A 15,645-nucleotide genomic window follows, 5' to 3' on the forward strand; every position below is an offset into this window, starting at 1 on the left:
TGGTCAGGATTGCTTCTTGGCGAAGACAGGACCTCGGGCGAGCTGGGAACACGTTCGCCACTGGAGGGGGGCCTCGGGCGAGACGGAGATCCTCCGGGGTCGGCTGCCCTTGTCCGAGGCCAGGCTCGGGCGAGTCGTGATCGAATCCCTCGTATGGACCGATCCCTGACTTAATCGCACCCATCAGACCTTTGCAGCTTTATGCTGATGGAGGTTACCAGCTGAGAATTAGGAACCTTGAGGGTACCCCTAATTATGATCCCCGACAATATCTTTGACTAGTGAGAAACCGAGACTAGAGGACGAGTATATTTAGATAACTATTTAAATAAGTTGTTTGAAGCTATTTTTATACAAACATCTATATTTATATTAATTAAGAAGAATATAAAGAGTCTCTTGGAGTTGATCTTAAAGGGTTTGTTTTTTAGTTTGGAGTGAATTGAAAAAGGATTATTTTTTTTGCTAGTTAGAATTGAATAAAAACAATTTGATCTCTTTTAATTTTTATACAACCAAACAAATCCTAAGAGTTAGTTTGATGATCACGAAAATGGAAGGGATATATGAGAAATAAATCATCTTGCTATTCAATTTTGAATAGCAAAAGAATTTCTCTCTATAAATACTCTTTATTACACTTGTCACTAAACTAGCTCAAAGCGACTATTAAACGAGACACAATGCTACAGCCCAATAGACCGTGCCACCACAGCGGCACACCCATACCGACACCGTGAGACTATCTCCAAAAGACTCTTTATTTCACTTTCTATCTCACTCACTATTTTAAATTTTACTCTACAAATATTACAGTGTAAAATAGTATACAGTGCAAAAAAGTATTTTACATAACTATTTACACTATTAGTGTTAGCGGGCCAGAGGTAGATCGCTGATCGCTTGCGTCGCGCCGTCGCCTGAAAAGGCGCAGGGTGCCGTGCCAGACTGCCACTGCTACGCTTGCCAACGCTCGTGTTCACCCCTCTACCTTTTCGTGCGTTTTTTTTTTCATTCACCGCCGCCCCCGCCGCTTCTCTGCCGTATGGACCCCACGTTCCCCTGTTCCCAACAAAAGTTTTAAAAAATTTCCGCAAGAAACCAGATACGCCGCAGTTATTCCCGCCCACCACGCGCACTTCCCCACCCAACCCTCCAGTTCAAATTACCGAGCCCACCGGCCCTGAGGCGTGCGGGCCCCACGAAGGAGCGGGGCTCAGATGTCAGTGTGACTGAGGTCGCCACGTGGAAGCGGTGATCCCCGCCTCCGCGCAACCCCTCCCGCCTACGGCAGCAGAAGGAGCAGAAGCTATAGCACAGTGCCGCCTCCCACCTCCTGTCGTCTTGGCCTCGCTTTAAAATCCCGCGACGCAGTGGCCGCTCGCCTCTTTTGGAGCAGGCCATGTGATGTGAAGCCTCTGACCTCCCGATACCTTCCCCTTCCTCCCGTGCTGCTGCAGCAGGACAGCGCGGCGTTCGCGGTTCGCCTCACGGGGCGGTGGAGTTCCGCGAGATCCGTGTGCAATGTCGTCGCGGCCGTCGTCGTCGTCGTCCTCGCGGCGGAGCAGCTCGCCGTTCTCCGCGGGGCACCGCCGCCCGCCCACCGCGTCATCCTCCTCCTCAAGCTCGTACTTCAGCTCCGGCCGCCTCATTCCGCGGTCGTCCCCGTCCTCCGCCAGCTCCAGCTTCTACGGCGGCGGGGGCGGGGGCAGCACTCGGTCCACCACGCCTGGCCGCCGCAGCTCATCTGTAGCGCCTGCGCCGACGCCGGCGCCCGCGCTTGCGCCAGTGCCGTTCTCGAGCTCGGACGAGCTCGTCATCGAGGACACCTCCCGATCCGGCGACAGCATCTCCGTCACCATCCGCTTCCGACCGCTCAGGTGGGGATCTCGGAAGGAATACGCGGATCTTCTTGCGAGGGGTTGTGAGTAGGCTTGTGGGAGTGCTTGAACTGGTTTTGAGGTGGATTTGATGTGGCTGCAGCGAGCGCGAGTTCCAGCGCGGGGACGAGATCTCGTGGTATCCAGATGGGGATCGGCTTGTGCGGTGCGAGTACAACCCGGCAACGGCTTATGCTTATGGTGAGTAGCCTTCATTCAGTTCCACCTTCATTCAATTAGGCAATGCAGATAGCGGGATTGAGGATTTGGATAATTTAGGTATTGGAATTTCATCCCGAGCGTTTTTTATTTGAGGTTTCCTAAATTAATTATTATGGATTCGAACAATTAATGCACATCTGGAACTAGCACACATGGCCTTTGATTGGGCTGCATGATGAAACCAAATTTAGGTCCTGGTCTGCAATTTTGGAAACCGCCTGTTTCTGTGGAAGTCTGTAGTTAATAAACAGCGCCTGTTTCTGTGGAAGTCTGTAGTTAATAAAAAAGTAATTGTTATGAGGTTTGCACTATTCCATACCCTTTGAAGCATATTGTAGAGGTTTTCTTGCTGCTGGTTCTTCATTGGTTAGTTATACAAAATCCCATGAATTTTTGGTATTCTGACTGCCTGGGATGGTCAAGCAAACTTCATTTAGCAGTATTGGTTTCAGCTGCAACCTGCCCAATTTGTTTTCGATTCTTAAATGTTTGGTAGTGGTGGCACACATGTCTGAAAGTTGGGTTCACATATGAGATGCATGCAAGTTGTTATCATGGTCTACTATGACTCTGCTGTTTTGTTGCTTGCAAAGGAATATGCTGGATGTGCACATACTTAACTCATGTTGAGTACAGTGAATAGTCTGGACTCTGGAGTATACTTCCTGAACACTGCCAGGTCAGCGTGATATGAGTCAGTGCGACAGCCAGATAATAATGGGTCACAGCAGTTGGTTTTGAAATGCATCCAGTACAAGCCACTATTCACAGTCACACATAACACAGCCTAGGGTTGGTCAAATTCTTCCTTTGCTTACATGAGTGTATGGGCATGAACCCATGAGGCCATGACCGTGCGATGTGGCTGTGCCAAAGTGGGTACATCAGATTCCTGTACCTTTCAAAATTCTGAGACACTGATTGCTGGCTTGCTTGGATCATGATTGCAGTTCAAACTTCAAACTATCAAGTTATATCAACTTGGTGACACTTGGTAATTAATATCTATTTAATTTGCTTATTTTTTCAGATAGAGTTTTTGGGCCTTCGACAACCACTGAGGCTGTCTATGATGTTGCAGCCCGGCCTGTTGTAAAAGGTGCTATGGAGGGCATAAATGGTATGCCAATTTTATCTTATTTAGGCCATCATAAGTTTTTCTTATGGTATGCTGCAATGCCTTATTTATCTGAAAACACTTCTTGTGGTGATTTTTTGTTTACTATACCATACTGTATCATATATTGTGGGAATTATATGTTCACATGTAATTTTACTCTCATCATTATGAACTAATGCTGCACATTGTCTTCCTAACTATTCATTTCTACCGTTGATTGAGGCACACACATTTGTTATGAATTAATGTTTACTTTTATAACGAGTTGTTAACTTATCAATGCATCTGTGCTGTTTCTAAATCCAATTTTGTACCAACTTGCAGGTACAGTTTTTGCCTATGGTGTAACAAGTAGTGGGAAGACCCACACAATGCACGTAAGTTCTCATATTCAAAATCTGTTGGAAGAACTACCAAGCTAGTTTCATAGGAATGCGGAAAACCATAGCTATATGAGTATGTAATTTGTATGTCCACGTTTTCTGCTGGGATCCATACTCCCGAATCCTCTCCACATCACATTGCATCCAATGTACTCCATCCATTATAAATTGTAAGTCGTTCTAGCTTTTCTAGATACATAGACTTACACAATCTGCCTAGATACATAGTAAAAGCTATGAATCTAGAAAATTCAGAACAACATAATATGGAATGGTGGGAGTAGTTTCACATTCTAGATATTTTCTACAATTGCTACTGCAAGCTATAGCAAATATGATTTCTGAATGCAACAAGGACATATTCATTTTCACGAATAATCTTTGTAAATATATAGTTGTTTGATTTTTTGAAGGCATCATTATTTTTTATCCCATTGTTTCCCTAATCTTTTTTCAGGGCGAGCACAATTGTCCTGGAATAATCCCACTAGCCATCAAGGATGTCTTCAGCATGATCCAAGATGTATGACAATAAATACTTTAGTTGAATATTACTTAGTGTTAGCGTAACTGTGTAATCTCTCCCTTGTAATGGACCTTGGCTCAGTTATTCACCTATATTAATACAATCCTGACCCACATTAGGGTGAGGGTTTCTCATTCCAATATGTTATCAAAGCCTCACTCTTCTTCCCTCCTTTCCACCCTCTCTTTGCTAGCAGCAGTTGTCGGCCCTCCTCCCTCACATGGTCGACCTCTACTGGCGGATGTCGTCGTCGATGCTGCCATCGCCTCCTCCGACACGAGCCCCGTCCTAAGCACCAACAACTCCACTAGCGTGCACGCTCACCTCTCCCCAGGCGTCGACGGCTTCCCCCAAGACGCGGACGCGCCTGGCCTCCTCCTTTCAGGCGTCGCCCGCTCCACCCATAGCGCGTCAGCTCGGCCTGTCGAAGTGCTCTCTCCCAGCACATCATCATCTCTCGTCATGTTGTCTTTGATGAGGATATTTCCCCCTTGCTGGCTACTCCCCACTTCCCGACCTCGATTCCCTCGATGCCGATTGTATCGACATACCTTCTCTTTCCCTGCCCTCTATCGCGTCGCACACGGCCCCATTGCCTTTGCCTATGCCAGGCACAAACACGTCGCCCTCGCCTGCGTCTTGCGTGGGCACGTCGCCTCTCCCCGCGCCACGTGCACCCCCATTGCTTCTGCCTCTACCCGTGTCGCCCTCCGCCCTGTCGCCTCCACCCGCGCCATGCGTGGTCTTGTCGCCTCCACTCATGCCACGGGCGGCCCTACCTCCCCGGCCACCTTCAGCTCGTTTCGCCGATCCCGCCCGCGTCTACCAGCTGCGTGTGTGATATGATCCCCCGTCCCCTCCGCTGCGTCGGTCCGTGTCTTAGCCTGCTCTCGTGACGAGCCATTGGTGCACCATTCGGTCGTCATCCATAGCAATCCACGCCTCGTTCACCTGATGTTGTTGTGTCGATTGACTGGTGTTCTCTGACCTATCGACCGCTTGGTGCTCATGGCCAACGCTGCTTTGTCTCCCTCGCCTGTCCCCTCCTTCGTCCTCGACGTGCTTGTCGATCCCCATTAGTGTCGCACTATGGAGGAGTATGCGGCCTTGCTGACCAACCATACTTGGGACTTGGTGCCATGTCCCCTGACAGCAACATGGTGACTGACAATTGATCTTCCGCCACAAGCTCAAGTTCGACGGCTCCTTGGATCGGTACAAGGCCCGTTCGTTCCTTCAGGGTTTCACTCATCGTCTCGGAGTGGACTACGACGTGGCCTTCAGGGCCGTCGTCAAGCTCACTACCGTGCGAATCGTGCTTGCCCTCTCCCGAGACTGGACAGTCCACCAGTTGGACGTCAAGAACGCCTTCCTTCACGACACTCTGACTGAGACGGTGTATTGTAGCTAGCTCGTTGGCTTCGTCGACTCTGCTCCTTCGGGTATGGTGTGTAAGTTGAACAGTTCTTTGTATGGCCTCAAGCGGACACCATGGGCTTGTTATAGTCGCTTCACCTTCTACTTGGTCTCCCTCGGCTTCGTCGAGGCCAAGTCGGACACGACCCTGTTCATCCATCGGCGCGACGACAACATCGTCTACCTTCTTTATGTCGATGACATTGTGTGCTCACGATATCTAGTGCCATCCTCCTCTAGTCATGATTGTCACCCTTCAACGCGAGTTCGCGATGAAGGACCTAGGTCCTCTTCACCACTTTCTTGGGTTCGCCGTGGAGCGGCGCCCCCAGGACCTTTTCTCTCACCAGCGTCAGTATGCCATCAACATTCTGGAGCAGACTGGCATGTCCGACTGTAAGCCCTGCTCCATGTCTGTTGACACTCAAGCAATGATTTCAAGTCGCCTAGTCGCCTGGTCGAACCCTGGGACCGACCAGGCGACTAGTCACGATTAGGCGACGACTAGGGCGACTAGTCGACCCCTAGTCGGTCCCTGGTCATCCTAGACTAGTAGCTATACTTATATAGGTATATATATACCTGTATACATTATATAAATTAGAACAAACAACTAGGATAAGGGGAAGGGACGCAGCCACAACCGGTTGGAGACTGCAGTACTGCAGCAGGCTGCAGGACTCCAGGAGAAGGGGCAGGGACGCAGGGTGCTGTAGCCGCCGCCCGCCGGTGTAGTTGTCGGCAATCAAAGTCCAGGACTGCAGGGTCGTGCAAGAGAGGAGAGGAGAGGAGACGTGCAGAGAGCCAGAGACTGTTGGCGGCTAGGTTAGATTAGGAGAGGAGACGTGCAGTGACTGTAGATGGGCTAAAAAAGCCCAATAACTAAACCCTAGCCGGGACGACCAGGACACATAAGTCGGACGACTAGTCGCCCTAGTCGACGATTGGTCGGACGACTAGGTTGTCTAGTCGAGTCGTCCAGCAATTCGTGTACTAATTACTGACCAGCCCGGACGACTTGAAATCATTGCACTCAAGAGAAGCTCTCTGATGACAACAATGCCTCGGTCAGCGACGTGACGGCCTACTAGAGCCTCACTGTGGCTCTCCAGTACCTCACCTTCATCAAGCCCGACATCGCCTACGTGGTCCAACAAGTGTGCCTTCACATGCTAACCCCGCGGGAGCCCCACCTCACCGCTGTCAAGCGGATTCTTCGCTACCTTCGCAGCTCCTTCGACTTCGGCCTCCTTTGACCCTTTCCAACTTTTGAGCTGGTGGTTTACACTGATGCCGGTTGGGCTGGCTGCCCCGACACGTGTCGGTCCACCTCTGCTGCACCGTGTTCTTGGGCGCCAACATCGTCTCCTGGTCCTCGAAGCGGCAGCCCGTCGTTTCCTGCTCCAGCGTTGAGGCCGAGTATTGCTCTGTGGCCAATGGTGTGGGCGAAGCTTTCTGGCATCGTCATCTTCTTCATGAGCTCCACAACCCCCTCGCGTGCGTCACCCTTGTCTACTGCGACGACGTCAGTGATCTACCTCTCCATCATCCCGTGTAGCATTAGCGCATGAAGCACGTGATCGACCTCCACTTCGTCCGCGAGCGTGTCGCCGTCGATGATGTTCGCGTTCTTCACGTCCCGACCACTTCGCAGTTCGCCGACATCTTCACCAAGGGGCTTCCTTCCATAGTTTTAATGAGTTTTGGTCCAGTCTCAACATCTATACATGATAGAGTCGTGACTGCGGTGGGTGTTAGCGTAACTATGTAATCTGTTTCTTGTAACGGGCCTTGGCCCAGTTACTCAGCTATATTAATATACTCCCAACCCACATTAGGGTTAGGGTTTCTCATTCCAATACTTAGTAATCATTTATGATTATTTTCCTAACTCAGATTCAAATGCGCACATTTCCTGTAAATGTTTAAATGGCCGAACACTTTGGCTTCTTATCAAGAATACCTCCAAAACCTGTACTTGTGCCTTCATTGCTTGTGTATTCCTGTCATCCTGTGTGTATATCCATACACTGAATGGTATCTTTTAGAAGCTAGAACAATGTATTACCCAAGCAAGGTGTGTAGTGTGTTTATGCAACTTAGAAGTGTTTTTTGTTGCCCAAGAAACTAGAGCTTTATGTTTTGTCATGTTTACTTTAGTGCTGTTCCTTTCTTCAGATTAGCTTCATGGGAATTCCTAGTTGGCTTTATACAAGAGATTATCTCTGGTTAGTTTTATTCAACAAGAGGCGGGGAAACTCCTAATTCATTTGGTTAACGATTGTGACAGCCTGAGTAGGAAGATCGATGTATCCCAGAAAATTGTGGTTACAGAGTTTCATATGAGCAGACTCAATAATATACACAATTCTTAAATATCCTATTTTCTTGTAAATTTTAATATTTTCTGAAATGTACCATGTGTTTCTGCTCAATTCTACCATGTATAGCATCTACTCTGGTTATTACTTGACTGCAATCTTTGTTTTTACTATCTTGATAAACAGAGTCCTGGAAGAGAATTTTTGCTCCGTGTGTCGTACCTTGAAATCTATAATGAGGTATGCTGCTTGTGCCATTCAAAAGAAAAAAAAGACACTTCCGTAAATTTCTTGCAAGGCATACCTTTGGCCTTTGCTCTTACTTTATATGATTAGTCCTTTTGTTCAACTCACCTTATCTGTTCTTATCTTGAAATTTTGATTGGCCTGGTTCTTTACAAAAGGGTTCCTTTTTTGATAGTTCTATCTGGAATACTTCCACTTTTAGGCCCGTCCCAATGGAAGTTTCAAAGGAGTTTTATTCTCATTTAATGATGTGACACATCAGCAAATTTGCTGAGTTGGAAGGTTAATTAGAGAGAGAGAGATCCTTAGAGAGAGAGAGATCCTTAGAGTATCCCTTTTGTTTGGTTGGTTAAATTTTTTTGAGCTATGCACAATCTATATTTGTTCTGCGGTTGTAACTGCATGCTGTACAACAGTACAAATACTGGCCAAACATGCTGTACAAATACTGGCCAAATGTCAATGCCATATTCTATTGCAAGAGTACCTGTATTCTTATGCCCTTTCAGCTTGTACCATATGGATAGATTCAATCTGGATATCTAAATGCAGGTGATAAATGATCTACTTGATCCTACTGGCCAAAATTTGCGTGTGCGGGAGGATGCACAGGTTAAATCCCTATAATCTTTTGTTGCATTCTCATGATATACTTATATAGTGAATTGCCAAATAGTTTTAACTGTGTTTTTTAGTTGCAATATATAAAAAATGGTCTGAGTTTTGTTTGTAGATAAAGTTATCTTAGTGTTTTAATCAGAACTATTATTTGATGCAGTTTGTTACTTTCCATCCGTGCAAATTTGTTTATAGTTGAGTGCTATTTGGTTCCGAGTGTGATTAGTTTGATACGATTTTATTTTTCTGAATTATATCATAAGATGTCTTTTACATGTAACCTTCCTAAGTTGTTTTTTTGTTGGTTTACATTACTCCGTCAGAGTATGCAAACAAAGCTCATAGCTTTATCAATTGCAGTTACTATTTTGTTTATGAGCTTATCTGATTGCTTCCTCCTCTCTCTAGGGAACCTATGTAGAAGGAATAAAAGAAGAAGTAGTTCTGTCTCCAGGACATGCTCTTTCTTTTATTGCAGCGGGTGAAGGTGATTGCATTATCTTCCTCAGTTTTTAGTATGTTACTAGCAAATGATTCTAGGGGAGTTGGTTAGGTGGCTTGAGTAGTGCTCCTTGGGTCCTTGGTTTGACTTCCCGCAGGAGTGAATTCTAAGGCTAGGGTTAAAGAAAATCCTCTCATTTGTACTATGCCAAGCAAAACATAGGTCTAAGGTCTGGCTCTGGCCCTGGTCATGCTCATGCAAATGCGCAGTATCCTTTACTGATATGCTAGTAGGTTCTTTGTCTGAATATTCTCAACTATGACTAGTACTCTCACTCAATTCTCAGTCACAATGTGAAACTTCTTGGAAAAACAGAATTATTATACTTTGAAACCCTAAATTTTTATTGATTCTGTGGAAGTATACACTAAAACAATACCTATTTATACCCGTATTTCTAAGCTTCTCAAGTACCACTATACTAAATTGACCACCCATGACTTGTCTTTTTCCACGCTGTTATTCATTTGGTTACTTAGTTTTTTTTATTATCCAGGGCTTCATTGATGTTAGCTAATAGAATGCTGTTTTCTTTTTCTAAAACATAGGACATAGTTGTACAATGAAGTGGCATGGCTTTTTTTACACCATAACTAATACTATGTTAGATGACAGAACATCGGCATGTTGGCTCTAACAACTTCAACTTATTTAGCAGCCGAAGTCATACTATTTTCACATTGGTGAGTTCACAATTTTATTTCAGCATTTAGTGATTACTGAAGTTCTGCAAATGTTTCACATATATTTTTTCTTATGCCATAAATACTCCTGAGTTCCAGGATTCACCACTCACCAGGTCATATTTATTTACCACATTTGTGATATATTTCTCTCATCCTTTTTCTTAATACAAAGATATATCGCTATCTTGTGTGTTCGAGAAAAAACCCACATCTATGATATGCTGTATTTCTTTATCTGACCCATAGCATATCTTTGTTCTTTAGATGATTGAAAGTAGCGCCCGTGGTGATGAGTATGATGGCGTCATGTATTCACAGCTCGTACGTTGTTCTGGTCCTATGAAATATTATGTTTCCACTTACCAGTTTCCCTGGATTTGTAATACCATTTTTACACAATTTTCATTTTCTAGAATTTGATTGATCTAGCTGGCTCTGAGAGCTCCAAGACAGAGACTACAGGGCTAAGAAGAAGGGAAGGGTCATACATTAACAAGAGCCTTTTAACGCTTGGAACAGTAAGTTCTCATTGGCAATCCCTGTGACAATGGCTGGTTTCCCGGTTATTATCAGCAGTGTTGACTTCAACTCAGCTTTGAAGACATTGACCATCTAATAATTAATTATTACTTGTATCAAAATCGAAGCTGAGCTTAGGATGGAATAGCTGGTAAAATACGCAGTGAGATTAGGTTGATTCTATTCTGTTGTCGGACACAAGTGCTCATTTGCAACTTCATTTCTTTTGAACTTCTTTGTGTAGATGGGGGGGACCTAATGTTTTTTTATTAATGTTTCAATACTGATGTCTACTTGAACATTTTTCTATTCGAAGGTCATTGGCAAGCTCAGTGAAGGGAGGGCAACACATATACCCTATCGTGATTCTAAGTTGACCCGTCTGCTACAGTCATCATTAAGTGGCCATGGTCATGTCTCAGTAAGTATTAACTTATACAACTGCCCCTCTGGGAGTCATTCCTTTTGGAACTCATTCTGCTTTCTGTTGGAGCATTGAAGTGAAGCACTGAAACCTCTTGAAGTAGTCAGCTGATACAATTACCTTTTCTTATGCAGCTAATTTGCACAATTACCCCAGCATCAAGTAACATGGAAGAAACCCATAATACATTGAAATTTGCAAGCAGAGCAAAACGTGTTGAAATTTACGCCTCTCGTAACCGGGTAAATAATTAGGCATACAAAATTGATTTCCTGTACCACTATTCTAGAAAATGAAATTAAGACATAATGAACTTTACTGCCCAGATAATTGATGAGAAATCATTGATCAAGAAGTATCAGAAAGAAATATCCTCTCTAAAGCAAGAACTCGATCAGCTAAGGAGAGGAATTGTTGGTGGTGCCAGCCAGGAAGAAATTATGAGTTTACGTCAGCAGGTATGTTCTGTTGTTATAACTGCAGAATAAAGCTGTAATTAAGTTGTTATGTGATCCTTGGAAATTGACTATTATTTTGTGTGGTGGTAAGTTGATAACCGTTTGAAAAGTACTTTTCTTTTATCTTTAGTTGGAGGAGGGTCAGGTCAAGATGCAGTCTCGTCTAGAGGAGGAAGAGGAAGCGAAAGCTGCTCTAATGAGCAGGATACAACGCTTGACCAAGTTGATACTTGTTTCCACCAAAAACAATATTCCTGCCTTGACAGATGGTCATCAGCGGCATAATTCTGTCAGCGAGCAAGATGTAAGTATTAATTGCCCTACCATTGCACATTTGTACATATTCTTCCTTCATGCTTCTGTTTCATTTGGAAATATGAATTATCTGTATATTTCAGAAGTTAAGCACTTCACAAGATAGCTCTACACTTGTCCAAAATGAGGGCACAACAAAAGACCACCTACCAGACTCCTTAGATGAGATCAACCAATTAAGATCTGGCAGTGGTGAACATTCTTCAGCTACTTGTTCTGCTACAGATTCAATGCAGGTAGATAACCTGCCCATTCTGCTAAATTTTGCAATATTTGTTTCCTTTTATAAGGTGTACTCTATTGTTGTACTGCAATACTAAGTAGTCTCTGTAAAATTTGGTTGTGACGTCCTACTGAATATGCTTTTATGAAAGACAAATGATGAACATAACAATGCACATTAAAAAGTGAATCTTATTCTACAGCAAGCAGGTTAATTCCTAAATTATTATTTGTTAAAACTTGTTGTGCTTGGCATATCAGGCAGGATTCACGGCATCAGATCATATGGACCTACTGATTGAGCAAATTAAGATGCTCGCTGGGGAGGTTGCATTTGGTACCAGTTCGCTGAAAAGGCTAATCGAACAGTCCATAGATGATCCTGAAGGGTCAAAGGACCAAGTATTCCCCTCACACTTCAGTATTGTTTTTATTTATATACCTTCTGCTCAGTGTCAATCTCATTCCATTTGAAGAGGAACCTGTGATTAACAGTGCTCCATGCATTCCTGAAGGTTATGCGGGGTGCAGTGGTGAGAGCTGTCTCAGTGAGTCATCATGTCATGGGTTCGAAGCAGCCTCTCCGCATTTGTGGGGGGAAGGCTTGCTTTAGTTTATCCCTTCGCCGGACCCCACGTGTGGACCGGCACTGGGTCTGCCATTTTACAAAATATAACATTCCACACAACTGGGTTCTACACTTTATTTTAACATGTGTTGAACTGTTGCTCATAATATTCATATATGTTCCTAGGGCACCCTCAATAATAAAGTCAACCTGCTAGCTCATATGAACTTTAAAAAAGCTAAAAATGGTACTTGGCATGCTAGTATAGAAAGCATAGACACATATCATAGGAAAGTATGCGAGCTTAACTCTTCGAAGAGCTGCCTTATCATTATATCTCTTTTTTAACAGATAGAGAATTTAGAGCGTGAAATCCAGCAAAAGAGAAGACATATGCGAGCCTTGGAAAAACAAATCATGGAAAGTGGCGAGGCATCAGTTGCTAATGCATCCATGGTGGATATGCAGCAGGTGATATGTCCAGCACATGGATGCCCCTCTTTAGTGTTTCCTGCAATTTCTCTCTTCAATACTAACGCGTTTGGTTTTGTGAAAACAGACTATTACAAAACTAACTGCTCAGTGCAGTGAGAAGGCTTTTGAGTTAGAGGTAATCTTCTTGAACTTCTACTGTGATTCCATCCAACTCAAATACCTGCAAATGACGTTTTAACAATTGTTTGTGCTTTTTTGGAACAGTTAAAGTCAGCTGATAATCGTGTTCTCCAGGAGCAGCTACAACAGAAGGTCCTCTTTCTCTCCATTTTTATTTTCAATTTGAATTCTTCAAGATGACAAAAATTGACCCAAAAAGTTGTACTATTTGCAGAATGCGGAAGTCAACGATTTACAAGAAAAAGTTTTTCACCTTGAGCAACAACTCTCCGCAAAAGTGGGTATATCCCCTGAGCAGGAAACTGATTGCGCACAGCAGGAGGCTATTGATTTGAAATCTAAACTTCAGTCCAAGGTTCTTTTACTAATCCTGTTCTTTTACTTTGTGTATTCGAGACCCTGGTGCAGTATACCTACGTGTAAAATTTGGCATACTCTGGAACATGGAATTATTCATGGTTTGTGCTACACCTTTTATGGATTTTTAGTTGATAGGAATAGTTTGCATGTTCTTTAGATGGCTATAAGCAACTATTTGTGTTTTATGCTTGCCTTGCTGACATTTAAGTTAATCAACTTTGCTGATGTACTTTGGAAGGAAGCTGAATTCGAAAAGCTAAAATTCGAGCATCTGAAAATTACTGAGGAACAGTGCGACTTGATCAATCAAAACCATAAATTAAGTGAGGAAGCTGCATATGCAAAAGAATTGGCATCTTCGGCTGCTGTTGAACTCAAGAATTTGGCTGAAGAAGTTACAAAGCTATCTGTACTAAATGTGAAGCAAGCAAAGGAGTTACTAGTTGCTCAGGAGATGGCACATTCAAGGGTTCATGGTAGAAAGGGTCGTACAACCAGTAGGGGTAGGGACGAGGTTGGGACATGGAGCCTTGATTTAGAGGACATGAAAATAGAGCTACAGGCCAGAAGACAGAGGGAGGCTGCTTTGGAAGCTGCTTTGGCAGAGAAGGAGCTTCTCGAAGAGGAGTACAAGAAAAAGTTTGACGAGGCAAAGAAAAAGGAACTGTCTTTGGAAAACGATCTAGCAGGCATGTGGGTTCTTGTTGCTAAGTTAAAAAGAGGGGCTTTAGGCATATCCGATTTTAATGTTGATGATCGAACTGTTAACCTAGCTGATATAACTAATGGCACAAAGGAAAACAAAGGTGAAAAGAATTTTGCTCTAGTTGAGAAGCAAGTTTCAGAAGATTCTGTGAAGTCGCTGAGCACAGAAGAACATAGAAGTCCAGAGTTTGAACCACTTCTTGTTCGTCTGAAGGTATATACGTTATTTTGGTTTGCACATATATTTTGCTACTTTTCGAAGTAGTGTACACTATCAACTCCACAAGTCCAAGCAAAGCTGGCTCTGGAAATCTGAAAATTTTGGAAGTAAATTGTGGGTGCTGCAGTGGTGCCTTTGTGTTAATAACATTAATAAAACTCGGTATACATAAGGGAGTACGTGTATCTCTGTAGCTGTCTTGTTGCTGCATCGTAAAACCTGTGTGTAATCCAAGTGTAGCTAGACGTAGACTTATTTTATGTTTCAATTGGTGGTGGTAACCCAACTCTTGACAGTTGCCTCTGGATTGCTGATAGTGAGAACTTTTACCTACGTGCAACTTGTGATTTGTGAACCTAATAACTTATGTGTGCAGGCTAAAATTCAGGAGATGAAGGAAAAGGACACTGATCCCCTGAGCGATAAAGATGGGAACTCACATGTCTGCAAAGTTTGCTTCGAATCTGCAACCGCTGCAGTATTGCTTCCTTGCCGGCATTTTTGCTGTAAGCTACTCCTGTGTTTACGTGCCACTTTTGTTTGTTTGTTTGTGATTGTTGATACTGCATTGCCTGCTCTAACGGACGGTGTTCCGTTTCAGTGTGCAAGCCTTGCTCGCTTGCCTGTTCAGAGTGCCCTCTGTGCCGCACAAGAATAGCAGACAGGATAATCACGTTCACATGAACGGCGTGCTAGCTTCAGGTGCCAAACACTTAGATGCTTGCATGTTGGTGCTCATGCCAACGCTATCCCTCTGAAATGTACCTAATGATGTGCTGTGTATCTCTGACAGGCCATTCTGAAGCATGGCGCACTCTTGTAAAATGGTCGGTGGTATATGTTTCTCTTTTTTTCCTTAGCAAAGAAGGTGCCTTTTATGTTCCTTCTGTGTTGTATCGCCATTCTTTGGGTTCCCCTATATGGCTATATAGCTTCACCTTACGTTCTTTATCAAGGAGCTGCAAACGATGAGACCCCATTGGAATGCAGGAATTGTACAGGAATTTCACAAAAGTTCATTTTCATAGAAAAAACACAACAAAAAGGCAAAATTACTGTGTTCTAGTGGAGCCCTGACTTCTCGCTCTGCAAATCTCTATCTCTGCAAATTTTTCAAAAAAACTCCTACATTTTTTTATAATCAATCTGTACTTATAGTCTCTTATCTACTATTATAACATGATGAGAGTTTATGTAAAAAAATAAGGTGAAATTATGTATAAATGAGTGTTTGAACATTGGTTGTTGACTCCACATTCACACCAATCTAATCATATAAAACATATATTTTGTGCTTTATTAAAATAAAATTTAGCCGT

General features: G+C 43.8%; 1 protein-coding gene across 1 annotated transcript; it reads left to right on the forward strand.

Moving 5' to 3' along the window:
• The first annotated feature begins 1,103 nt into the window (after positions 1–1,103).
• On the forward strand, positions 1,104–15,391 carry LOC103643373 (kinesin-like protein KIN-7K, chloroplastic). Its single transcript, XM_008666535.3, has 25 exons — positions 1,104–1,880; positions 1,984–2,081; positions 3,133–3,222; positions 3,547–3,599; positions 4,063–4,128; positions 8,055–8,108; positions 8,667–8,726; positions 9,141–9,219; positions 9,850–9,917; positions 10,185–10,241; positions 10,334–10,438; positions 10,756–10,860; positions 10,998–11,105; positions 11,190–11,321; positions 11,452–11,625; positions 11,720–11,872; positions 12,120–12,260; positions 12,778–12,897; positions 12,986–13,036; positions 13,126–13,173; positions 13,256–13,396; positions 13,640–14,320; positions 14,703–14,832; positions 14,928–15,028; positions 15,120–15,391. Exons 1-24 carry the CDS (start codon positions 1,525–1,527, stop codon positions 15,008–15,010), a joined length of 3,153 nt encoding a protein of 1,050 aa, XP_008664757.1. The 5' UTR covers positions 1,104–1,524; the 3' UTR covers positions 15,011–15,028; positions 15,120–15,391.
• The last annotated feature ends 254 nt before the right edge of the window (positions 15,392–15,645 follow it).

This window comes from Zea mays, chromosome 1, assembly GCF_902167145.1.
Source record: "Zea mays cultivar B73 chromosome 1, Zm-B73-REFERENCE-NAM-5.0, whole genome shotgun sequence".
NCBI classification, from domain to species: Eukaryota; Viridiplantae; Streptophyta; class Magnoliopsida; order Poales; family Poaceae; genus Zea; species Zea mays.

Bases quoted from the DNA above. Each gene is read 5' to 3' on its own strand.
- LOC103643373 (XM_008666535.3), top strand. From the start codon at position 1,525: ATGTCGTCGCGGCCGTCGTCGTCGTCGTCCTCGCGGCGGAGCAGCTCG. The intron at 14,321-14,702 runs GTATATACGTTA...TTATGTGTGCAG, and splicing joins CACTTCTTGTTCGTCTGAAG to GCTAAAATTCAGGAGATGAA. The intron at 14,833-14,927 runs GTAAGCTACTCC...GTTCCGTTTCAG, and splicing joins TCCTTGCCGGCATTTTTGCT to TGTGCAAGCCTTGCTCGCTT.